The 27449-nt window shown below is 45.2% G+C and overlaps 1 protein-coding gene across 1 annotated transcript in view; it reads left to right on the forward strand.

The window, feature by feature from the left end:
• The window catches only part of enpp6 (ectonucleotide pyrophosphatase/phosphodiesterase 6), a 68489-nt gene that overhangs the window by 8710 nt on the left and 32330 nt on the right, over positions 1-27449 (forward strand). Inside the window, exon 3 of the mRNA XM_038805697.1 lies at positions 13229-13340. Coding sequence (XP_038661625.1) covers positions 13229-13340 — 112 coding nt within the window. The remainder of the gene's footprint in view (positions 1-13228; positions 13341-27449) is intronic.

The raw sequence follows: 27449 nt of genomic DNA on the forward strand, positions 1-27449 counted from the left end.
GTTCTTTTGAGCCAAATGTAATGTGGCATTAGTTGCCAAGAAAAAAACCTTGTTTCCCTGATACAAGATGCAAATAGAGTCAGAGCGTTACAGTCAATGTATCCGTATGTCTCAAGTTCCCCAACCCGGTAAGAAATCTGCGCTCACCTAATTCGGACCTCCTGTGCATCTCTGATTTTATTCATTCCACCATTGGTGGCTTCACCGTCAGTTCCCGAGACACTAAGCTCTGGAATGCACACACACACACACCCCCCCCCCCCCCCCCACACCCCCCCCACCACCACCACCACCACCCCCGACACCTCTCTGCCTCTCTACTTGCTTTCTACATTTCAGAAATTCCTTGAAAAAAAAATTATTGAAGCATTTATATATTTACACATCCAACACAATCACAAAACAAGCCGACAGGGCTGCAAATGACTCCAAAGATTGCCACTTCTGGACTCGGGACCACCTTCATCTTCAAGACCTTTGACATAACGTTGGCAAACCCCTGCCTGAATCCCCCAAGCTTCGGACCAGCCCAAAACATATGGACATGATTCGCGGGCCCACCCGCACAACGTCCACACCTATCTTCCGCCCCGTCAAAAAACTAGCTCATCCTGACTTCGACCCCTTCAAAAAACAAGCTCATCCTGGCTTCCAACCCTTCCAAAAACTAGCTCATCCTGGCCACCATCATGTGCACCCTGTGGACTACCTTAAACTGAACAAGGCTAAGAGTAGTGCACGACGAGGATGAATTCACCCTCCTCAGAGCCTCCTCCCATAGCCCAGCCTCCAACTCCCTACTCAACTCTTTCTCCCACTTGCGCTTCACTATCCCTATCAGGGCTCCCCCCCCAATCCATCAGCTACTTGTAAATTTCTGATACTTTACCCTCCGCTACCCCTGTTCTTGAAACCACCTTGTCGCGCAGCCTCTGGGACAGCAGAAGAGGAAAGGACGGCCCCTGCTTCCGGACAAAATCCCTTACCTGCAAATACAGAACCCATTCCCGGTGGGCCACTCAAACTCCTCCACAGACCCCTCCAAGCTCATGTTAAATGTTCAGCTGCTGTTGTATAAAGAGTCAAAGGTTCTGCTCCTTTTCACAAACACCTTTATTTCACTTTAACAGACTCTGCACAAAACTCTATCATCACATCACCTGACACAAAGGCCACCTGAAGCATCTTTACATATCAGTGTCAATTATTGGATAGTTAAACATAAATGAGACAACTAATTGGAATGTCTCTTAACCCATTACTTAACAGTCTCCGCTTCTTTGAAGAAAAAAAAATCAGGCGAAAACAAAATTACAAGAAACTCAAAAACCTACATGCAATTTCGCCCCTTCTTTTTTTTTCATTTTTGGAAGAAGAAAAAGCAGTCACAGAAACAGACACCCTTCATTAACAATATCCAAAAGTTTCTGTGAATTAGCCTCTCTTTGTAAAACAGTCTGACAATTGATAGTTACTGTCGACCCATTTATTTTTTCTTATTTTCCCTCTGTCCAACATCTGCTTCAAACTTACAGTGTCTACCCTTAACCATTTTTCATTGACACATTTTGTAGAGTGCACATTTTCCCACAGGAATTTATTGTAAATGTGACATTCAATAGGTATATTACCCAAATTCCCTCATCCCAAAGTTTCTGTCAGTATCTGAGACTGACATATCCACAGCCTCTACAAGGCTTAATGTCTCAGCAGCCATAGTGCTTTTGACCACTCTCCTTATTTTCTTTGTTTCCCGCACAAGAGGGTAACATATACCATTGTTCCTCATAAGGAAAATTATGGAACCTCCTGCATTTGAAACCCCATCAAATAAATTTGCATAGGACGCATCACTATAAACTATGAGTTTCATGTGCCTCAGGTCACCTAAAACGAGAAATCTCAAAACACACTCCTGCATTTTTAGTTTGACCAACACTTTATTTGCTCTTATTATGTCTTCCACTTTGGGATCATTCATTTTTGTACTCAACTCTAAGACATCAAAACTCGCATGCGATCTAGTCTGTCTACCTAACCAATTCAGCTGCCCAATTAAACTTCGCAGTTGCTCTTTTTCTATCTTTGAAGCCATTGCATCTTTTTGTGAAACTCGGCAACGACTAATTGCCATTGGGCTGATGCTTTCCAAATAAGATTGCTGACATAAAGTTGCCCCTAACTTAGTCTGTCCGATTTCCAGTCCAATATATTTAAATGCACCGGAAGCCTGCCTTCCAACCCTGAATTCTTTCCTCAAACCAGAGATTACAATAGCTTCAAAATCACTAGTACCACCCCACAAAAAATCATCGACATGCATCATAAAGATGCCAGAAAGATTTCCTTTATAGTGCCAGTAACAATTGCCGGATCTGCTTTCAACTGGGAATAGCCTAACTTTAACAAAACTGACCTTACCGAAAAATACCAGACTCTAGATGCATCATTTAATACATATACACATTTGTTCAACTTCCAGAGTACCCGTTTTATGTTAGCTGCCTCTTTAGGAGGATAGAGAAAAATGTCTCTCTGGAGCTGATGCCCCTGCAAAAAGGCAACTTTTATATCTATAGATTTGCATTCCCATGCCTTTGTGGCTAATAGAGCCAAGAAGATCTTTAAAATACACTTTTCTGCCGTAGGTAAATCTACCCTTAAATCCTGACCGTCTAAGTTTTCTTCAAATCCCCTGCCACAAGCCTGGCCTTTGCCTTATAAGTTCCATCTGGAAGAATCTTTACCATGCAAATCCATCTGTGGGATAGAGCTCTTTGTCCCCTATCCGGTACTTCGGTGTATACCCCGAATTCACTCCAACTATGCAATTCTTGCTGTTTGGCATCTTTGATAACTTTTTCATCTAAATTATTTGAAGCCACCAAAATCTCTCATGCATTTTGGCTTCTACTTCTATTAGTATTCGTAGTCTTACTCATGTTCCGAGATCTTGATAAACTACGTCCCCTTTTCTGCCTGGTATCTCGTTCTGTACTGCTACTGCTTGATCTTTCCCTTCTGCTGTGGGATGCCCTTTCAATAGTTCTCGACCTTTTCCTGCAGACCTGTTCACTATCCGATATATTATCTGAACTGGCACTGCGTTTTTGTGCCCTCCATTTTTTAACTTTGTGTTCCCAATCCATTGTCTTGACTCCCTCCCCCGAATGCTGTACATTCCACCAATGTTTATACTTTCCAGTGGCCTTCCCTGCTCTACTAATAGCAGTTGCATCCTTCCATTGACTGGACCCTTCAGGCATGTATGTCACTTTTGTATCAGCTTTTGGTGGTTGTCCTTTCAGAAAAATGGCCTGTTCTAATTCATCAGAAATATTTTGTTCCTCTGCAGAAATCCTGTCTATATCAGTTAACTGGTCCTCATAGTTCTGTAACACATGCGTACCAGATGACTCTGGTTCCTCATCATGTCTCTGCTATTTAATTTTGAAAATTTGTAATCGGTACCCATTATCCTTGATGAATGCACCCTAACAGTTTGATTGCCATGTTGCAAAATAATTGTTTTGCCATCTATGCCTATGATCTTCTCTGAGCCTTTCCATTCATTACAATTGTCTCTCTTATAGTATACTATGTCTCCTTGCTGAAAAACTGTATTTGATGGCCGTACATTATGCCTTAAAGCTCTACAAATTCTTTCAGAGACTTCTGCTTCCAAAAAAGCTTTCTACTGCTATGTAATGCATTTAAATGCTCAGCAATGGCAGAGCTAATTGTAGTCCCTTCCCAAGCTAGAGACCGGATGGAATTTTAGGATTTCTACCAAACACTAATTGATAGGGACTATAGCCCCCAACCATCAGCAATGAATTATTTGCATGTACTGCCCATGCTAAAGCTGAATTTGGTTTGCAGTTTGGTCTATCTGCCAAAATTTTCCGGAGCATGTTATCTATTACTACATGGTTTCTTACACACACCATTACTAAATAGACTTTCCGCAGCCGTATTCATAACTGTGATATTCACGTTTTCAAACATATTCTTGAATTCACCATTAGCAAATTCTCTCCCATTGTAAGGAATTTTGCCGGTGGGCCCATTCCTGTCCCTATACATTTTTCCATGATTTGATCCAGAATTACTCTCTTTACTTCGTACAATCTTTGATTGACTAAATCTGGTTGCTAAATCTACAAATTGCAAAATAAATATATTACTGGCTTTATCTCAGATCTTAAGGTCCATGGCCACAATGTCATTAAAATCCCTGGCCAAAGGTAGGGTTACTATCAGGCGTGTTGGTGTCCTTCTGTACTTCCAACAAACTTCACAGCGATCACTAACCTGTTTCAACAGTTTAGTATAGTCTTCATCCCTTACCCCTGCCTCCTTTAATACATTTTTCAGCCTTCGAGGAGACGGGTGGGCAAATTGCCTATGCAGTTTTAATACAACAAGCTTTTTGTCAGCTAAAGTCCCATTTTCAACTGCCATGAACACATCCTTAACAACTGTACTTGAAATATTATTTATTAATAATGGAATACAATAGTGTCCCGAATGTGTAAATTGTATGTCCACCATCTTTCCAAAAACTGTTGCCGTATCCTGTTCCATATCCAGCTTCATGTGTGCTTTCTTCATCGACGGTCTGCTCAGAAGCAAACGTATCTCATTTGATACAACATCTGTTGCTAATGAAATGATTCACCATGGCAATATTGCAAGGGATCACCACTCTTTTCAACAACTTCAGAATATTATCATCCCCAAACCTGAAACTTGTGGAACTTTCAAATTCCTTAACCTGGTTACGATTTTCAGCATTCAAAGAGTCCAGGTAACATTTTAACCAGTCAATCCCACGCACAGTAGATGTGCAGTCACTGTCCAATCCAGCACAATTGAAGGATTCTGCAACCAACACCCTCATTACCAGCGTAAAACTGCTTGTTAACAGGACAATGCCTTCTTTCTGGTCACTATCTTTTTCCTCTTCTGACTCTTCCATGTAATGTGTCGCTTCAAACACTATTATAACGTGTTGGACAGTTGAAAGCATAATGGTATTGAGAGTCACATCGAAAACATTGATTTATCATGCCCCGGGCATGTCTGGGGTTCGTCTTTCTGTTGTAGGTTCTAACTGGGTTTCTGTCTTCATAATTTGCGGGTCCCGATCTCCTTCTTGGAACCTGTTCGTAGACGTACGATTTTGCCATCCTGTTAGTACTGTATCTTCCATATTCTGCTTTATTGCAGACTGACTTATTTGGGTCATCAGAGCCATCGGAATCGAATGTTCCCCCAGCAACTTTTTTAAAGCTTCTGTCATCTGATCGAATAAGGTATCCTTATCCGTAAACTGAACTCCTGTCAAAACCAGGAGCCTATCCATGTTGCTCACTCTAGCACAGTCAAGTAATTTAAAGGCCAACACAGACTGTGGAGATTCCAGGTTGTGTTTCTGCAGCCTTTTATATAATTTGCCAAATTCCATTATATAGTCTACAATGGAGAAATCCACTATTTTCTGGAACCTATCAAAATTCGACCATGCTTCATACGCACTTATCAAGTCATGTTTTTTATAAATCTTATCTGTATAATGTAATAGAGTCTCCAGACCTTCTTCTGAGTCTAACTCTTCCAATTCCAGCTTCCAATTCCAATTCCAGAGGGGCTGATTTAGCACAGTGGGCTAAACAGCTGGCTTATAAAGCAGAACAAGGCCAGCAGCGTGGGTTCAATTCCCGTACCAACCTCCCCGAACAGGCGCAGGAATGTGGCAACTAGGGGCTTTTTACAGTAATTTCATTTGAAGCCTACTTGTGGCAATAAGCGATTTTAATTTTTTCATTTCAGAAAACTTTGCTTCAGATTTCACCGTCATGCGGTAGAGAAAGAGCCAATGCCATACCTTGTTTTCTCTTTCCCAAGGCCACATAACTACTGCACTTCTCCATTGGTGGTACGATCCCCTTTCAGAAAGTACGGGGGGATAGTCATACCCGGCCATCTTTATCCTAGGGTCAGCCATATATCTTTTTTCTCACACACTCCTTGGTTTGGTCTGGGAAAGTTGTATCTTTCAACCATTCACATTTGCACAGCAACCACCTTCTTTAATAATTTGTTAGACGTTTATCTGCTGTTGTATAAAGAGTAAAATGTTCTGCTCCTTTTCACAAACATCTTTATTTTACTTGAACAGACTTTACACAAAACTCTATCATCACATCACCTGACACAAAGGCCACCTGAAGCCTCTTTACATATCAGTGTCAATTATTAGATACTTAACATAAATGAGACAACTAATTGGAATGCCTCTTAACCCATTACTTAATAATTCGGAACATTGAGTCTGCTCCGCCATTCAATCATGACTGATATTTTTCTCATCCCCATTTTCCTGCCATCTCCTCATAATCCCTGATCCCCTTATTCTTCAAGAGGGAGTAAACCGGAGCACCCGGAGGAAACCCGCGCAGACGTAGGGAGAACGTACAGACTCCGCACAGACAGTGACCCAAGCTGGGAATCGAACCTGGGGCCCTGGCGCTGTGAAGCAACAGTGCTAACCACTGTGATCGGACCGATAACGCTCCCTTGAGCAGCTGTTTTAATGAGCAATCATGCCACTAGACAGTGGGATAACTGACCTGCCAAGGACCTGCCATCAGGAGAATTACAAACCATTCTTTCACCGGCTGGTTTCGGCTTTTTGCCCGTCGCTGCTTTCTCCACGTCCGCCCATCTGTGCGCCCGCCATAAAACCTGACGCCGGCGGGATGGGAACATTCCACCCTCTTTTCTGGTTGAGCTGACCTTTCACCAGAATGTTTAGGGAAGTGTGTCCTGATGAAAGTTCACCCTCGACCTGTTAACTCTGTTTCTCTCCACAGGTGCTGCCTGGCCTACTCAGCATTTCCAGCATTTTTTGTTTTTACGTTAGGGGGATATGATATTGGATTAAGGGAAAAAGGAAAAGTGAGAAGAATACTTAAATGTTTAAAAACCTACAGAAACAATTTACCACCTGCAGGGATGAGATTCCGCAGTGTCTCTTGTTCTCTTCCTGGGATGTCTCACGTCAGGACTATAAATGACATGATTAAGAGGGTCCTTACCGCATGAAATGCCAGTCCTAGATGCCTAAGGTGGCGTCCATTTGGATTCATTTTTGCAAAGTTAATGACAGAGTAGCACAAGTAACCCAGTAACTAGTGATAATCTGCAACTCGTGGCATGTCATATGTTGCCATGATAAGTTATAATTATTTCCAAAATAACCTGCAGATTTTTATTTAAAAATTAACATTCCATTCTTTTTTGTTTTTTCTGCCAGCCTCTTTTTATCATGCTCACTTAAGCCCACCTGACTCTCCCAATCCCTATTTTTCTTTCTGCACCTGATTTAAATCTAATTTACATTTCCTGATATGTACACCTTAGTTTAGACTCTGCGCTTCTCAGTGAAGATTCTTGAATTTGATTGGGAAAATTCCCCAGCCAGAATTTAATGTTTGCGAATCGGACCGCTGCCATCCATGTGTCAACTCCAGCACGATGGGATCAGGTTGGAAACCCAACGTCAATATGTTGGTTTCCCATAATACAGCAGGCAGGCATGTGCCGAAGTTGGCAGCCAACTTGTCATTTAAAAAAAAAATCAATAGCCGGCAATCAGCTTGTTAACCAACCAATTGCCCCAAATTTTACATTGCACATGAAATGAAAACTGAAAATCGCTTATTGTCACGAGTAGGCTTCAATGAAGTTACTGTGAAAAGCCCCTAGTCACCACTTTCCGGCGCCTGTCCGGGGAGGCTGGTACAAAGAACAAAGAACAAAGAAAATTACAGCACAGGAACAGGCCCTTCGGCCCTCCCAGCCTGCGCCGATCCAGATCCTTTATCTAAACCTGTCTCCTATTTTCCAAGGTCTACTTCCCTCTGTTGCCGCCCGTTCATATACCTGTCTAGATGCCTCTTAAATGATGCTATCATGCCAGCCTCTACCACCTCCGCTGGTAAAGCGTTCCAGGCACCCACCACCCTCTGCGTAAAAATCTTTCTACGCACATCTCCCTTAAACTTTCCCCCTCTCACCTTAAAATCGTGACCCTTTGTAACTGACACCCCCACTCTTGGAAAAAGCTTGTTGCTATCCACCCTGTCCATACCTCTCATAATTTTGTATACCTCAATCAGGTCCCCCCTCAACCTCCGTCTTTCCAACGAAAACAATCCTAATCTACTCAACCTTTCTTCATAGCTAGCACCCTCCATACCAGGCAACATCCTGGTGAACCTCCTCTGCACCCTCTCCAAAGCATCCACATCCTTCTGGTAATGTGGCGACCAGAACTGCACGCAGTATTCCAAATGTGGCCTAACCAAAGTCCTATACAACTGTAACATGACCTGCCTACTCTTGTACTCAATACCCTGTCCGATGAAGGCAAGCATGCTGTATGCCTTCTTGACCACTCTATCAACCTGCGTTGCCACCTTCAGGGTACAATGGACATGAACTCCCAGATCTCTCTGTACATCAATTTTCCCCAGGACCCTTCCATTGACCATATAGTCCGCTCTTGAATTTGATCTTCCAAAATGCATCACCTCACATTTGCCTGGATTGAACTCCATCTGCCATTTCTCTGCCCAACTCTCTAAACTATCTATATTTTGTTGTATTCTCTGACAGTCCTCCTCGCTATCTGCAACTCCACCAATCTTAGTATCATCTGCAAACTTGGTAATCAGACCACCTATACCTTCCTCCAGGTCATTTATGTAGATCACAAACAACAGTGGTCCGAGCACAGATCTCTGTGGAACACCACTAGTCACCCTTCTCCATTTTGAGATACTCCCTTCCACCACTACTCTCTGTCTCCTGTTGCCCAGCCAGTTCTTTATCCATCTAGCTAGTACACCCTGAACCCCATGCGACTTCACTTTTGCCATCAATCTGCCATGGGAAACCTTATCAAACGCCTTACTAAAGTCCATGTATATGACATCTACAGCCCTTCCCTCATCAATTAACTTTGTCACTTCCTCAAAGAATTCTATTAGGTTTGTAAGACATGACCTTCCTTGCACAAAACCATGCTGCCTATCACTGATAAGTCTATTTTCTTCCAGATGTGAATAGATCCTATCCCTCAGTATCTTCTCCAACAGTTTGCCTACCACTGACGTCAAGCTCACAGGTCTGTAATTCCCTGGATTTTCCCTGCTACCCTTCTTAAACAAAGGGACAACATTAGCAATTCTCCAGTCCTCCGGGACCTCACCCGTGCTCAAGGATGCTGCAAAGATATCTGTTAAGGCCCCAGCTATTTCGACCCTCGCTTCCCTCAGTAACCTGGGATAGATCCCATCCGGTCCTGGGGACTTGTCCACCTTAATGTCTTTTAGAATACCCAAAACTTCCCCTTTCCGTATGACAACTTGACCTAGAGTATTTAAACATCCATCCCTAGCCTCAACATCCGTCTTGTCCCTCTCCTTTGTGAATACCGATGCAAAGTACTCATTAAGAATCTCACCCATTTCCTCTGAGTCCACGCATAAATTCCCTCTCTTGTCTTTGAGTGGGCCAATCCTTTCCATAGTTACCCTCTTGCTCCTTCTTGCTCCTTACATACGATACGGTACGGGAAATGAACCGTGCTGCTGGCCTGCTTGGTCTGCTTTAAAAGCCAACGATTTAGCCCAGTGAGCTAAACCAGCCCCTACTGTGGTGGGCGAGTGGGCAAGTGGAATATTGCGGATGGCCTGGCAGCTTAGCCTCGAGCAGCTCTGGGTCATGAAGGCCCTACATGGAGCTGCACGCCAGCATGTCCTGGGCTGGCTGGAAGCCAACTGCAAAGACATTCAGCTGTGCCTATCTCCTGTTTGTTAGGTGCTGCTCCCTCTGATTGGGTCACATTGCTCTGCAAGAGGGAGAAATGTGTATCAGGGAGTGCTGTGCGGTATTTTTAAATGATGCCTTGGTTAAGTCGCTGACAATATGTTCAAACTGTGAGATGTGGCTCAGAGGCTGGCAGCAGTGCTCAGTGTGTGAGGGTGCAGTGAAGCTCTGAATGTGAAGTATGAGTTGTGATTGTTGGTAGGTGGGTGACTGGGACGTAGTGAATTGACCTTTCCAAGAGTTTTGTCTCCTGGCTCCCTGTGACTAAAAGACATTTCTGCCTCTCGTCCACCCTCCTGCATGAAACCCTCCAGTGATTTATACCACCACCTACCATGTTGAGCCATTTCTGCATCTTTCCTGGGTAAAAGTCACTTCTGGAATGAATTGCAACACCTGCTCTAGCCAAATAGAACCTTCAGATGATATCAAAGGCACATTGGCGTAAGAATTCCTGACCCGAGACTTTCGATACCTTGCGATGCTGCACTGTTACTGTGACAAAACTGGTTATGTTTCACTACCTGTCAACATTGAAAAAAACCCCAAAGTGTTTTAATCTACTCTAACTTCTCTTTAGTTGCCATCAGGCAGGCTTTAAGAGCTCCTGTGCAGAATGGTCAAAACAGAAGATCAGCACTAACTTCTGGATATGTAGAATTTTCAGCTTGTCCACAAATATTTTGGCACCTTTTTGCAGTCTGACATGAGGTAGAGGAACACAACAACTCTGATTACGATAAAAGAAACAAATAAAGAAGTGCACTGAAGTATTAGACCTTATCAAATATAATATTGAGGTGCAGATCCAACCTTGCTTATCTCTGTGGAGGTGACAGGGGAAGATGCCAAGCACTGGTCTGGCTCTTATCAAAGGAAAAGTCAGAGCATCATTACCACACTAGACCAAGGAACTGATCATCGACTTCAGGAAGCATAGCACGACACACCTCCCTGTTTGCATCAAGGGCTCCAAAGTGGAGATGGTTGATAGCTTTAAGTTCCTGGGGGTCGCCATCACCAACAGTCTGTCCTGGTCCACTCACATCGATGCAACAATCAGGAAAGCCCAACAACGTCTCTACTTCCTACGGAAGCTAAAGAAATTTACCATGTCTGCATCGACTCTCACAAACCTCTGCAGATGTGCCATAGAGAGCATTCTATCCAGCTGCATGACAGCTTGGTTTGGCAACTGCTCGGCCCAAGATCGCACAAAACTGCAGAGTGTGGTGAACTCGGGCCAACTCACCACACAAGCTTGCCACCCTCACATTGATTCTGTCTACACCTCTCGCTACCTCAGGAAGGACAGTATTATCAGAGACCCCTCCTACCCAGGCTTTGTCTTCTTCCAGACTCTTCCATCAGGCAGAAGATACAGAAGTTTGAATACCCGTGCATCCAAGCATAGGAATAGCTTCTTCCCCACAGCTACTACACTCCTCGGCGACTCTCCCTTGGACTGATCTATTCACGACACCCTATGCTGCTGTTGCTCATGTATTTGCTTTGTTTGGCCCCTTGTTCCGCACTGTAACCAATCACTGTTTATCGATGTACCATTTGTCAATGTGCTCTGTCGATTATTCTTTTTTGTCTTCTGTGTACGTATTGTGTATGTTCCCTCGGCTGCAGAAAAATATTTTTCACTGTACTTCGGTACATGTGACAATAAATCAAGTCCAAATCATACCTCCCAGTTCCACAGCTGTATAGGCAGAGCTCTATGAGCAGACGTCAGATGCTGCACTGTGCAGCGACTCCAAAATAAATGGGAGTGAAAAGGCACTGTAAATTGAGGAATAGTCACAATACCAGAGGTTGCTTTTGCACCATCTGAGGTGAAAAATCAGGAATCATTTGGGAGATGCTCTGTGTGCATCTGCAGCAACGCGCCTCCCCCCCCCCCCCCCCCCACCGCCCCCCCCCCCCCCCCCCCCAGCCCTTTGTGCCTCCTCACCTGGCCTCCAAAACATACCCCTCCCAGCTCCCCCAGGGTGCCTGATCCAAACATCCAAGATGTCTTCTTAGTGGGTCTGTTCGCGGTCCCAACAGGTGATATTGGGGCTGCTTGCTGGCAGCTCTCAGGGGTGGGAGTACCTCCTACTGAGGGCTGCCAGTCCCACTCTCTGCTTGTTTAGGCTACCCGCAGAGTGATAGCGTTGCGGGACGGCCATTTTTAAAATGTCGGATGGTTCACAACCTGCCATTCTTGATTAGATGGCAGATTAGAGCACGTTTCTACTGCAAAGACAATGAAAACTTGATGTGCAAGCATCAGGGCCCAGAGGAATGTTCTGGGACCTGGATTCGAATTCCATCACAGCGATGGAACTTTTAATAATCTCTATTGTCACAAGTAGGCTTACAAGTAGGCTGCAATGAAGTTACTGTGAAAAGCCCCTAGTCGCCACATTCTGTCGCCTGTTTGGGTACATAAGGGGAGAATTCAGAACGTTCAATTCACCTAACAGCATGTCTTTTGGGACTTGTGGGAGGAAACCGGAGCACCCGGAGGAAACCCACGCAGACACAGAAAGAACTTACAGACTCCACACAGACAGTGTCCCAAGCCGGGAATCGAATGTGGAACCCTGGAGCTGTGAAGCAACAGTGCTACCCACTATGCTACCATGCCGCCATTTGAATCTAGTAAACAAATCGTCTGGAATTAAATGTCTAATAATGGCCAGGAAACCATTGTCAATTGCTGTAAATAACCATCTTGTTCACTAATGTCCTTTAGGGAAGGAAATCTGCCATCCTTACCTGGTCTGGCCGACATGTGACTCCAGTGCCACAGCAATGTGGTTGATTCTTAACTGCCTTGAAAAATATCCAAGCAAGCCACCCAGTTCAAGGGCAATTGGGGATGGGAAACAGATACTGGCCTCATTAGCGATGTCCACATCCCATGAAAGAGTAAACGAGGAAGTACATTCAATTGTCTGATCATGTCCATGTCACTAGCAGGCTAACTAAATGTTTGATGAAATGCACAGGCTTTACAGAAAATCTTAATTGGTTAAGAGTGCTGGAGAGTTGGGAAGGGAGGGAATTCGAAAGTGTATGGTTGGCCGAGGCAGCTGGAGGCATGGCTGCCAACGGAGGAACAATTAAAATCTGGGATGTGCAACATGCCTGAGTATCCAGAGCCCCAGTTATCTCAGAGGGCTCGAGGCTGCAGGAGGTTTCAGGGGTAGAGATAAGAATTTTTAAATTGAGCATCCGCAGAAGGGGGAACTCGGTGTTGGTGGGTAAATGGGACCTATGGTTTTAAAACAAGAAACCTACTAAATTAATAATGTGTTCTTTTAAAAATCAGGCTGTGAAGTTGAGATTCGGGGTGTCAGGCCTACATACTGTCGAGACTACTATTCTTATCCATCAGACAAAGACTTTACAACTGCTGTTTCAGACGCCATTGATGTTTTGAGGTAGGACATTGTGAATTTCCATATTAGGAATCTACTGGTTCTTTCATTTAGTGTCAAAGTAGCATAGGACAGTTACAACACAGAAGGAGGCCATTCAGCCCATGCTCGCTGTCTGGAAAAGCAATTCAACTAGTATCGCTTCCCCTCCCATTTTCCAAAGCTCTGCAATGTTTTTCCTTCAAACGTTAACCAATTCCCCTTTGAGGGTTATTACTGAATGTGATTCCTGCGCCTTTTCAGACTGTGCATTCCACTTCCCTCGTGTTAAAAGAGTTTTCCCCCATTCATGTTCGCTTTGTGCCCCCCTAGTTTTCGATCTTTCCACCAATGTGACAGTTTCTCCGTGTCTACTCTGTCCAGACCTCCCATGATTTTAAACACCTCTACTCTCTCTCCTTTTGACCTTCATCTCTCGAAAGAGAACAGCCCTTGCTTCATCACTCTGTCCACGTGGCTGGTTTCAGGGATGCGGGGCTTCACCCTCATAAATGTCCCTAACCAGCTCCACTCCTCCTTTTACCACCGTTTCACTATTTATATAACTATAGAGGGTTTTTACATTCTCTTCTCTGTTAGTTGCTCGTCTCTTCTCACGCTCTCTCTTTGTTGTCCTTGTTTACTTTTACTTCCTCACTGAACTTTCTACATTCAGCATATGTTATGAACCAGGTATCTATTATATGTGCCCCTTTTTGCTTCAGTTTGCTTTTATTATCCAGGAAGCACTGAAATTCATAGAATCAGACAATTGACAGTGTAGAAAGAGGCTATTTGGCTCATCGAATCCCCATTGGAGCTTGGAAAGAGCATCCTACTTAAGCCCACACCTCCACCCTATCCCCGTAACCCAGTAATCCCATCTAAACCTTTTGGACACTAAGGGCAATTTAGCACGGCCAATCCACCTAATATGCACGTCTTTGGACTGTGGGAGGAAACCAGAGCATCTGGAGGAAACCCACGCAGACACGGGGAGAACGTGCAGACTCCTCAGAGACAGTGACCCAAGCCGGGAATCAAACCTGGGACCCTGGAGGTGTGAAGCAACAGTGCTAACGACTGTGCTATTGCCGCCCTTGTTGTCCTATCTTTCTCTTTCATGGGAATGTACCTCACCTGTACCCATACTACCTCCTTTTTAAAGGCAGCACATTGTTCAATTCTAGCTTTGCTTTTGCTTGCTGATCTTAGTTCCCATTAATCTGGGCAGGATCTGTTCTTGTCTCATTGAAATTGGTTTACCCCAATTAATTATTTTTACTCTGGATTGTTCTTTGATCATTTTCATAGATAACTGAAACCAAATAATACTATGATCAGTGTCCCCTAGATTTCCTCTACTGATACTTATTCAACTTGATCCACCTCATTTCGCAGAACCAGAGCCAGAAGTGCCTCCATGTTCATTGGGTTGAAAACATACCGTGAGCATGATTCTCCAGCCACGTGCTTGCTTGGCCGCGTGCCGTTCGCTGGTGATGGGATTCTATCATCCTGCTGATTGTCTATGGGATTTCTCATTGTAACTACCCCAGGCTGCCACGAAACCCACTGGTGAGGCTGTGAAGCCGGCGGGAAAATTGAATCGCAATGAGCGGAGAATTCCAGCTACTGATCCAGAAAATGTTCCTGAACTCATTTCAGAAATTCTTCCATCTCTCTACCCTGAATCACTATCCCGGTCTATATTAGAACAATCAATGTACCTCATTATAAGTATATTATAGATTTGCACCTCTTTTACAATTTGTTCCTTTATATCTCTTCCCCACTCGTTGGAGGTCCATAGAATCCACTCAGTAGTGAAATGCCACTTCGATTGTTTCTTCACTCGAATGGAAAATATTCTGTTCACTCAGACATCCTCTCTCTCCAGCACTGTGAGATTCCCCTTAATCAAAACTGCCACTCCGTCACCTTTCTTTTCTTCCCTATCTTTCCGGAACGCCTGTATCCAAGAATATTTAGTCCACAGTCCACTCCTTTTTTTTGTGCCAGGTTTCTGTTATCGCCATTAACAACAATCCCTCAGCTAACCTTTCCTTTGTTACTGACAATCACATTGTCTTCTGGGACACAATGCTGCAATAAAAGCTGTTAGAAAGCAATACACCCAAAACAACTTTCTCAAACAAACTTTCCAATACTCCGTGCCACGTCAAGTAACCTTCATTGCTCAGTCCCTTGTGGCATGATTCAGCGGCCTTGCCGCTCCCGACTTGGTGTTGGGACGGGCCATTGAATCTCACGCGAAACCTCTTGCGAGATTAACGGGATTTCACGGAGTCTCGTGAGACGTCACGGTCTGGATCTCGGCCTCACTGGGCGTGATCCAGAAATGCATGTTTAAATGAGCCATTAAGTTAATTTAAATATGCAATTGCTGGATTCTCCCAGGGCCCGGGATTCACCAGCTGCGTCTGGGAGAAACTCGCCGTTTAGTACTGGCCCACACAAATGTTGACCAGTCAGATTAGCACGTGGAGGGGTCACCCAGGCATTTGGAGGCTCCCAGGTGGTCGGGCTTTGTGCAGGGTGGCACCCTGAAACTCCTGCTGGCACTTGGGCACCTTGGCACTGCCAGCCTGGTGCCTTGGCAGTGCTACCCAGGCACCCGGACAGTACCACCCAGGCACTGCCAGGATGCCCAGCTGGCACTACTGGGCTGGCTGGTATTGGGCACTGCCTGGGTGTCAGGTTGCTTGTGCCAAGGGTTGGGCCTGGGGGTGACTTGCCCACAAGAGATGGTGTGGGGGTGGGTTGGGGTGGGGAGGGGGTTGTTCAAGGACCCCGGAAGATGTAGGTTGGGTGGAGTGGTGGGATTCTGATGCTGCAGTGGGGCTGCTTAGGGATGTCTAAAGATCAGGGCTCCCTTTAAAAATGGCTCCCTAATCCGCGAGTTGTCTTCCTGCACGAGAGAGCTGAGCTGGCCAGTGCAGTAAATAACTAAGTGTGGCTTCGACAGGGCGTTCCTCGCTGAGGCAAAAGAACTGTGAAGTGCTGTTAAACACCCTGCTAAACGCACCCGAATTTGGACACAGAATTGCTTTGGTTGAATTGCCCTCTTGGTGTCTGATTTTCATGTGCTTTTCGTGTCCTAGTGTTCTTACACAGCACAACCCCAGTGGCTGCAGTATGCCTGGCAGAGGGCTGCTGCCTTTTAGTGGGGGATGTTGCGGATGGTTGGCCTCGTGCAGCTCTGGGTCACGAAGGTCCGACATGGAGCTGCAGGCCAGCATGTCCTGGGCTGGCTGGAAGCCAACTGCAAAGACATTCAGCTGTGCCTATCTCCTGTTTGTTCGGTGCTGCTCCCTCTGATTGGGTCACATTGCCCTGCAAGAAGGAGGAAAGTGTGTCACCGAGTGCTGGCAATATGTCCAAACTGTGAGATGTGGCTCAGAGGCTGGCAGCAGTGCTCGGTGTGTGAGGGTGCAGTGAAGCTATTGTTATGTTTCTTAAATGAATGCTAGAAGTCGTTCATCAGTTGAAGGATGGTTGATTGTGCTCCACAATAAATGACTTTGTTAGCTTTTACTTACAGAATAGCACTTGTAAAGATACTGCTTTTCTATGCTCTGCAACTAGGCCTGACCACACTCGCAGCCCTGAGCTCAACTTCCGTCCCTGTCCTGTTCCACCGTCTCTCCAGCCAAAGTGAGCGAGGACGGGCCTTCGGCGTCACTCTTGTATGTCCCCGTGCTGCCCCCTGGCGGTACTTCCATTTCCCATCAGCCCCTTCTGTACACACTCAGGCGAGGATCACTACAGCTATGAATGTGAAATATAAGTTGCGATTGTTAGAGATTGTTGGTAAGTGAATGACTGGGACGTGGTGAATTGCCTTTTCAAGAGATTGTCTCCAGGCTACCTCTGAACAAAGGACCTCCCTGCCTCTCATCCACCCTCCTGCATGAAAACCTCCAGTGATTTATTCCACCGTCTGCCATGTTGAACCACTTCTGTATCTTTCCTGGGAAAAAGTCACTTGTGGAATGATTTCCAACATCTGCTCTAGCCAAACAGAACCTTCAGATGTTATTAAGGCATATTGATGCAAGAATTCCCGTCCCAATTCCTATACCATGCGATGCTGCACTGTTACTGTGCCCAAGCTGGTTAATGTTTCACTTACTGCCTCACAGCGCCAGGGACCCGGGTTCGATTCCAGCCTTGGGTGATAGTCTCCATGGATTTTTCACTTTTGGCCTGTGTCTGCGTGGGTTTCCTCCGGGTGCTCAGCTTTCCTTCCACTCTCCAAAGATGTACAGGTTAGATGGGCGCTGCGGATAGTGAGGTGGAGTGGGCCTAGGTAGTGCAATCTTTTGGGAGGCTGGGGCAGACTCAAATGGGCTGAATGGCCTCCTTATGCACTGTGGGGATTCCATGGATTTGAAATGTCCTGATGACTGCTCCACTAAGCCAGAGGTATGGGAGTGGGTTCAGGGTTCAATAACTCTCAAAGCTTCTGGAGTATTTCAAAACCCTGCAGTCTGATGGGTGTGAATATGATGAGAGCTTGTTGGTTTCTTTAGATAGTATCGGACAGTGGCAGGACCAAATACAAGCGTAGATGCTCCTTGCCGATGAGCATCAGGTTTTCAGTCTCTCAGTCCCGGATCCACACTCTCCTGCCTGGCATTAAAGGTGGCAGAGTTTTCGCTCTGTGTCTGGCATTGCGCCATTGGTGTTGTTTCCCCCCCCCCCCCCTCAGAGGTTCAACCCTTTCACGCTCACCATGTTATGGTCAGCGGGGTGATGCATGGCTGAAGGTTTGCAGGCAGCAAGGGAAACTGTGTTTTTGAACAGCAGCCCACAAGGAGTTCTGCTGGAGAGAATCCTTTGGCTAGAGGTGTGACCTGATACTGCATGGCAGCTGAAGGCCAATCCCAATTCTTGGAAGCCAGATCCGTTTTGGTCCGGACTGCTCACTCAGCTTCCCCATGGGCTTGCGGGTGAAGAGGGGAGCTTGTGACATGGGAGGCCCCATTGTCAAGGCTGAACTGCCAATAAGGAAATCTGAAATAATTTTGTCTGCGACCCTGTGGTGTAAAGGGCGGTGTGTTGCGCCCTGATGACAGACTCCAATGTGGTTGTCTGATTACCTCTAACCATCAAGAATAATAATCAGTAGCCATGAGGTACGTGTTGCTGTGGAAGTCGAAGAGGTCGACCCTAATTTGTGCCATGAGCGATGAGGGAAGACAGATGGTACCAGGAGTTCTGTTGGTGTTGGAGTGCTGCACTTGGCGTGGAGAGGACAAAATCCTGGACTGCTGGTGTGCTGCCTGGTCATCACACCAATTCTTGGGCTCTCAATTTGTGTTTAACGATGCCTTGATGATCTCTGTGGAGGTTGAGAATAATATATTGTTGCATGTGGAGTGACCAAAAATGATGGTCATTATCAAGGAGGTCATCTACAACGGTCAAATAGGCTCGTTGCAGATAAGGCGGTAGCAGGGCTGTATTTAGACTACTCTTGGAGGCAGAATTGCCGCACTTAAATGTATTTGGCATCTTCCTTTTGGGCGCGCCAAGCATTCCGGTACTTGAACACACTTTTACTTCTGACACCAATGTAGAATCAGGGTGACAGTTCTGGAGAGAGCATCAGTGGTGGTTTGTGACTTACCTGGGACAGAGACAACTGGAAACTAAATCGTCGAATACAGAACTTCTACAATCTGCATGGAATTGAGGAGTGTTGTGCGGGGCTTGTGATCGGTTTCCACTGATCAGAAAAGTGCTTGACAGCACATGTAACGGCCAGTGCCTCAATCCCAATAGTGACATACCTTTCTTCAGTTTCCATGAGAGCTCATGAATCAAAAAAGACACAGGTTTCCAATCAGCTGAGTGAGAACATGGCTGAGGCCAATGGAGGACATGTCAGCTGTGATGCCAGTAGCCAAAATGTGGATTACATTCGAGGAGACTAGTTGATCTTTAAATGATGTGGAGATGCTGCCTTTGGACTGGGGTGGGCACAGTCAGAAGTCTTACAACACCAGTGTAAAGTCCAACAGGTTTGTTTTGAATCACTAACTTTCGGAGCACTGCTCCTTCCTCAGGTGAATGAAGAGTGGGTGGGTTCCAGAAACACATATATAGACAAACTCAATGATGCAAGATGATTCTTTGAATGCAAGTCTTTGCAGGTAATTAAGTCTTTACAGGTCCAGACAGTGCAACTGGAGAGAGGGATAATCACAGGTTAAAGAGGTGTGAATTGTTTCAAGCTAGGACAGTTGGTAGGATTTTGCAAGCCCAGGCCAGATGGTGGGGGGTGAATGTAATGTGACATGAATCGAAGGTGCCGGTTGAGGCCGGACTCATGTGTGCGGAACTTAGCTATATATTTATGTTCGGCGATTCTGCGTTGTGTGTCATGAAGGCCGCCTTGGAGAATGCTTACCCGAAGATCAGAGGCTGAATACCCTTGACTGCTGAAGTGTTCCCCGACTGGAAGGGAACTTTCCTGCCTGGTGATTGTTGCGAGGTGTCCGTTCATCCGTTGCCGCAGCATCTGCATGCTCTCGGCAATGTACCACGCCTCGGGACATCTTTTCCTGCAGCGTATGAGGTAGACAACTTTGGCTGAGCCACACGAGTATGCACTGCATACCTGGCGGGTCGTGTTATCACGTGTAATGGTGGTATCCATGTCGATGATGGATCTGGCACATCTTGCAGAGGTTGCCATGCCAGGGTTGTGTGGTGTCGTGGTCGCTGTTCTCTTGAAGGCTGGGTAGTTTGCTGCAAACAGTGGTCTGTTTGAGGTTGCGCGGTTGTTTGAAGGCAACTAATGGGGGTGTGGGGATGGCCTTGGCAAGATGTTCATCTTCATTGATGACGTGCTGAAGGCTACGAAGAAGATGCCGTAGTTTCTCCGCTCTGGGGAAGTATTGGACGACGAAGGGTACTCTGTCGGTTGTGTTCCGTGTTTATCTTCTGAGGAGGTTGGTGCAGTTTTTTGCAGTGGCATGTTGGAACTGTCAATCAATGAGCCGAGTGCCATATCCCGTTCTTACCAGGGCATCTTTCAGCATCTGTAGATGTCTGTTACATTCCTCCTCGTTTGAGTGGATCCTGTCCATACGGTGGGCTTGTCCATAGGGGATGGCTTCTTTAATGTGTTTAGGGTGGAAGCTGGAGAAGTGGAGCATCGTGAGGCTATCCGTGGGCTTGCGGTAAAGCAAAGTGCTGAGGTGACTGTCCTTGATGGAGATGAGTGTTTCCAAGAATGCAACTGATTCTGGAGAGTAGTCCGTGGTGAGTCTGATGGGATCGAACTTATTGATGTCATTGTGCAGTCATTTCAGTGATTCGTCACTGTGAGTGCAAAGGACAGAAATGTCATTGATGTATCTGGTGTACAATGTTGGTTGAAGGTCCTGAGCGGTGAAGAGGTCTTGTTTGAACTTGTGCATGAAGATGTTGGCGTATTGAGGTGTGAATGTGGTCCCCGTGGCTGTTCCATGCGTCTGGATGAAGAACTTGTTGTCGAAGGTGAAGACGTTGCGATCCAGGATGAAGCGGATGAGTTGTAGAATTGCGTCTGGAGATTGGCAGTTGTCGGTGTTGAGTACTGAGGCTGTTGCAGCAATGCCGTCGTCATGGGGGATGCTGGTGTAGAGTGCCGAAACATCCATTGTGACGAGGAATGTTCCTGGTTCAACTGGTCCATGGGTGCTTTGTTTCTGTAAGAAGTCCGTCGTGTCGTGACAGAAGCTGGGGGTTACTTGTACGATGGGTTTCAAGATGCCCTTGATGTAGCCAGAGAGGTTCTCACACAGGGTCCCATTGCCTGATACGATAGGATGGCCTGGTGTGTTGGCTTTGTGTATTTTCGGGAGGCAGTAGAAATCTCCAACACGGGAAGTACATGGGTTGAGAGCACGTAGAGTGCTTTGAAGGACTGGATCCACAGTTTTGATCAGTCTGTTGAGTTGGCGGGTGTGTTCTTTGGTCAGATCTGCGGGTAGCTCTCTGTAATGGTCCTGGTTGATGAGTTGCCGGTATATTTCTTTGGAGTAGTGAAGAACTTATCGAAGGTGAAGACATTGTGATCCAGGATGAAGCGGAGTTGTACGTATTAAATAGATTGAAAGACCTTGAGTTGTTCCCTGTCCCAGAATCAGTGTCATCCTGAGGTCGCTTAAAGATTTTGTAAATGTAGCCAAGTTGGGGATAAACATTACAATCCTGAGGGTCTCTGTGATCTGTCGCCCCCTTCTGTCACAGTGTGGTGGTAAGCTGACCCTTATTATGTAGTTGTGTTCCTCCCGTGGGTTACAGAGAGTTCACATCTCCCCTCAGGGCCACCTACCTGCTGCCGAGCATATCTCACACATGACTGCCTGATGTCACTGCCAATGACATCATGTATCACAAAGATAAGCATGTCCGTTCTGTTAGCCCTTAATACTACAGATGATAAACATTGTGATCTTCCTGTGAAATTTCACTTTGGGTCATGAATTTCCTAAAACCAAGATGGGACATATCTAAAAACCACCAAAACGAAAGCAGTTGATTCACAAAATGAATCAGATATTTATTATCGTATTAAAAAAAAAAGACATGTTGTACAAATCAGACGTAACTATGAGGCATAAATAGTAATGAGAAGAAACCATCAGGGAAATTACATAACATCTTGGAAACATCTGTACATTGTGCAGATGATTAATTTAGTGTCGTGAGATGACCTAGTTTGGGACTCACATTCTTCAAGACTTGGGTAACTCAGCTGAAAAAAAAAACGGATATTGAATCTAGTTTGAAAGCAATCTAAAACAGCTGTAGAAATAGTGATTATTTTTCATGAAAGGATGGGAAATGGGGCTACATTTCACATAAACACCACCTTCTTCGTTCATTCCAACGCTGGCGTTAAATTGGGAGGGCTCCTCAGATTCCTTTGAGATTTAGCTTCAACTTCAGAAAAGCGAAATATAGCAGATGTTGGAATTTTGAAACAACAACCAAAATTGCCAGAAATACATAGCCAGTCAGGTATCATTTGTGGAGAGGTAGAATGGATGTATCAGACGCAGTCCTTTTGGATAGGGTGACAGTTTCTCCTGGAGGATGTTGGGCCCGACCAGGCAAGTGAAAGATGTCCCATCACATTCCTGAATTCTGCCTTGTAGGTGGTGGAGAGGTTGGGGAGCCAGAATGTGTGTCCTCACCATAGACTACCCATACTATAAACTGCTGTGATAGCCGCAACTTTTGTGCAGCTGTTTCAGTAGAGTGTCTGAATTAGTTTGTTTCTGGGAGATTTTCCGTGGCTTTTGGTTAAGTGTATCACATTGTATGGCATTGCTCCATACAAATATAACTTCTGAGGTTTACATTGGCTAAGGACAAAAGTTGGCAGGAATACAACAATTTTTCTTAGCTTCTCTGGACAATTGAGTGGAAAAAATAATGATTCCTGCCCCTAATCATTATTCGACAATTTCCAGTGAAAACGGTGTTTGTATGGGTGCAAGCAACCACTATGCATATGTGAATAATAAACAACTGATTAAGATGCAGTTGTATATCTCGGATTGTGTGATGAATGGTTACTGTATCCTTAACACCATGTAGGTGATGCCCCTTTAAGACCGGGTTTGGAACCCTGGGGGACTCCGCCTCCAGCTCCGCCCACCAGGGAGCCGTATATAAGGTGACACCCTGTAGGTGGCACTCAGTAAGCACACGCTAAATTGCCCCTTACTTGAGAAGAAATTAATTGGGTGTTCAAAATGTAAAAGAAAAGCTGTATCTCTTTCTTTTTCCTCTCTTGCCTTTTCATTTTGGTTTTACTGTGTCAAGATTTTTCATTTCTATTTCTTTTTCCTGCATATCTAATTTCTTCATTTCTATTTCGTTCTGTTCATCTTTTTCCTGCATTTCTAATTGCTTCACTTGTAATTGAATTTTAGTAATTAAATTTCCTCACTTTTCAAAATACTTCGGGCTGGATTCTCCGATTTTGAGGTTATGTCTGGAACATGTGTCTAGTCTTACGACCAAAAAGTCGGCGGTGCCCGTGCACCGATGATCTGCCCAGTGGGGGGACCACGTAAAGCCCCAAGCTTCACCTGCCAATACAGATGAAGAATTGCCGGGTCCGTGGCCACGCACGACGGTGACCTGCGGCGGCCGCGCCGTACAACATGGCGCCCTCTTGCCAAATGATGCCCCACTGTAACCCCCACCACCACTCCAACCCCCATTGAAGCCCCCTCTGGCCAGCGGATCAGCTGTCCCCCCCCCCCCCCCCCCCCGACTGTGGCGGCGCTGGACATAGTCCGCAGCCGACACGGGAGGTCCCTAAAAACTGTAAGCACACGCGACCGACACTGTCGGGAAGTCGGCCCATCAGGGGTGGAGCGTCGGGGGAGGGCCTCAGGTGATGTCCTGAGGCCGTCCCAACAGCGTGTGGCGTACTCAGCGATGATGCCATTTTTGAGGGGGCGGAGCATACAAAAACACGCCGCCCACAACCCTTTATTCCTTTATTCTTCAAAAAACCAATGTATTTCTCATTCACCTCATTCATCACATCTGCTCTCACAGAAGTGTTCACCTCAGAGCTCCTGAGTCCAGCTATAGTCTGTGCCATAGTATTCTTCACTTTCACTCCCTTTTCGGAAGCCTCCCTATGAACCCCCAAAAATTCCATTGGCCTTCCTTGTAGCTTCCAACACGCTGAATGAATAAGTTCCACCTTTTTACAATGGTAATTCAATAGGTTTGCAAGTCTCACTTCCACCCCCAGTGCCTTCCCTTCTGGTCTGAGGAGGAGATCTCGGGGCCTTCCCAGCTATCCATTCTCAACCTGGGGTACCTGCCATCCTCTCACTCTCCCACTTATCCTTTTCAAAATTATGGGTTGATGGAACAAAAGTTTAAATTTATGGATTAGCTCATAATCGGCGGCCACAATTGCTGCTTGCCTTGCAGTGTGTACCCTCTAACCTTCAACATGGGATCTTATTATAGAAGGTAAGGAATTCTTAAACTCCTTGAAGAGAATGACCTGTCTTCGAGCCTGATAGGTGGTCTCAACTCCCAATGCTCATACCCATCTATTAAAATTGTTCCGCTTAACCCTTTCAAATTCTGCATAAGTCTGTCCTGGCAGCGTACTTAAATCTGAAATGTTTGCCTATATGCCTTAGGAACCAAATCATATGCATCTAGGTCAGCCTTTTTCACCGTCTCATAATTCTTAGACTCTTGCTCTGACAAGGAGGCATAAGCTCCCTGTGCCCGCCCCATCAATTTACTCTGCAGGGGTAATGTCCACTTCTCTTTTGGCCACTCCATTGGGATTGGGATTTTCTCGAAACCCCTAAAGAGCATTTGGGAAAGCCTGTATGAATTTAACCACCACTGAGTTCTGTTCTGGGACTAAGCTCCCATCTACATTCTGGCAACGTCCCACTCATTTCCAGTACCCAAAGCAGGAAATCTCTTTCCTTTTCTTTTTCCCTTTCTTCTCTCTCCATTGTCTTTTATTTCATCTCTAATTCTTTCTGCTTCATCTCCATTTCTATTCTTTTTAATAGGGGAGTTAGTGGCGTAGTGGTATTGTCGCTGGACTAGTTATCCAGAGAACTAGGGTCATAATGCTCTGTGGACCAGGGGTCGAATCCCACCATGGCAGATGGTAAATTTGAATTCAATAAAAATCTGGAATTAAAGGTCTAATGATAACCAAGAAACTATTGTCGATTGTTGTAAAAACCCATCTGGTTCACTAATGTCCTTGAGCGAGGGAAATCTGTCGTCCTTACCTGGTCTGGCCTACATGTGACCCCATATCCACAGCAATGTGGTTGACTCTTAAAGGTCCTCAGGGATGGACAGTAAATGCTGGCCCAGCCAACGATGCCCACATCCAATGAATTAAAAAAAAAATCCCTTTCATGCTCTAACTTTAACCAAACTCTCTCCAGCTCAATTTCCCCACCATAAGACATCCCTGATGCTATCTCGTCGGCACCCCTGTGCTCCGAGCACCTCTATCCAATTTATATGTTCAGCACTTGCTTCAAATAACTCCGCCTTCATTGCTCGAGTTGGTATAAGCAATTTTAATTTCCCAGCTTAATTCAATTAGCCGGTCTTTACGGAACCCAGCCAAATAATCCAGTGTTAAGTCTTCCACCTGGAGAAAATGCTGAGCAATTTCCAGAGGCATCCTGTTCTATCGCTACAAACCTGGCACAAAAGGTATAATAGAAAGGGATAACGGAAAACTAAAGGGAATACACGAGGCAAAGCTGGTTTAAAAAGGAGGATTCTTACACAAAAAGGACCAAACATTAATTACACCGATGGCTCAGGACACACAGCATTACATGAAGTTACCCTTTGGTTCCTAACTATTTACGTTTCCTGGACTCTGAGATGCCCCTTGTTCCCAAACAACTTTCAGTGTTATATCTAAATCCAACAGATAATTACCACACACAGGTTATTTGGCCAGATTTGAAACAACTGTCTTCAGTTTCAGTGAAAGCAAAAATCTTCTCAGTTTGGCTTTTGGCTCTCAACCAGTTGCCGGTTTAGCTATAACTTGTTTTTGGGAGACTGTGTCTGCAGCTAAGTGTGGCTGTGATGGCAGCTGCTACTGTATCCCCTTCTCCAGTTATTGTGCTATGGTCATATCATTCTTTCCCTTTGATGTTACTAATCCTGTGGACGTTTCGCATATACATGTCAATTCCCTTATTTCCCCACTTTGAAGTTACCTCTTCTATATCCCAATGTTTCCCTCTAGTCACATAGGTAAACACTTGCTTTTCTCACTTATTCGCACATCAAAATTCCTTCAGACAGCCGACTTTCTCAACTTTAAAATTTTTTAAATTTTATCCCAATTTCATTTTTAAATCTTAATTTTCCCCAATTCTTAAGAGTCCCATATGGGAATGTTGCTCAATTCATTACAGAAGCTACGCCTCAATTGGAAGAAAAATAATTTAAAAAAAAGATTACTTGGAGTGATTCTCATGATTACACAAAGCAACACTGCATTGCCAATGGGAATATTGGTCTTAATCTCCGAAGGCTAACATCCTGCCACAACTCAATAATATCAGTTTCCATGATGCACCCATGCCCATCATCATTGGCTATTTTAATGCCAAATAATTATTTAGGCCCCACTTCTGCCAGGATCAGTTCATTTATGTGTTAGCAGTGCTCGCATTGGGGAGGGGGAACAAATGTGGGAGGCGTCAGTGAGATTTCCAATGGATTATGTGATCCCACCTGTTCTATTTCTTTCTGCCAGCTTTGTGTGGAAGGGTGGATATGAAAGGTGTCCACGGGTTCTTCAACAAACCAAGTTTCACCCTCATTTCTGACAAACTTAAATCCTGTGGAATTTCTGTAAAATAACATCCCCAACTGAGTCAATGTTGCACTAAGCCTTGGAAATCAAATGTATTGATGGTTAAGAGCTGTTAACTGTTGTTTCAGAAACTGTGCAGGGTAACACTGATTGATTGGTTGATTGGCAAAGAACCATGATCATAAGCATTCACTCCCTCCACCACCGATGCACATTAGCAACAGTGTGTACCATCTACAAAGCGCCCTGAGCAACGTACCAAAGCTCCTTCGACAGCACCTTCCAAATCCATGAACTCTACCACCAAGAAGGAAAGGGGTGGCAGATGTGTGAGAACACCAGTGTCTGCAGGTTCCACTTCGAGCCCCACACCATCCTGACTTGGAACTATATCAGTGTTTATTCACTGTTGTTGAGTCAAAATCCTGGAATTCCCTCTGTAACAGCACTGGGGATGTATATACACCACATGGATCACAGCGGTTCAAGAAGGCAGATTACCATCACCTTCTCAAGAGCAATAAAAGGTGATCTAGCCAGCGACGCCCACATCCCAGGAATTAATAAATAAACAAAGACACGGCAGTATAATCCCAAGAATGAAGAGCTACAGTAGGAATTGGGCAGAACGCCCAAGGAGATTGAGATTCAGTAGTTCTAATGGTGGTGTTCTGGTCCACTATACAATTAGGGGGCTCACTCCAAATATTCATTTTTAAAAATACTAGGAGGCTGTTAACAGGAAC

Source organism: Scyliorhinus canicula, chromosome 8 (assembly GCF_902713615.1).
Source record: "Scyliorhinus canicula chromosome 8, sScyCan1.1, whole genome shotgun sequence".
NCBI lineage: Eukaryota > Metazoa > Chordata > Chondrichthyes > Carcharhiniformes > Scyliorhinidae > Scyliorhinus > Scyliorhinus canicula.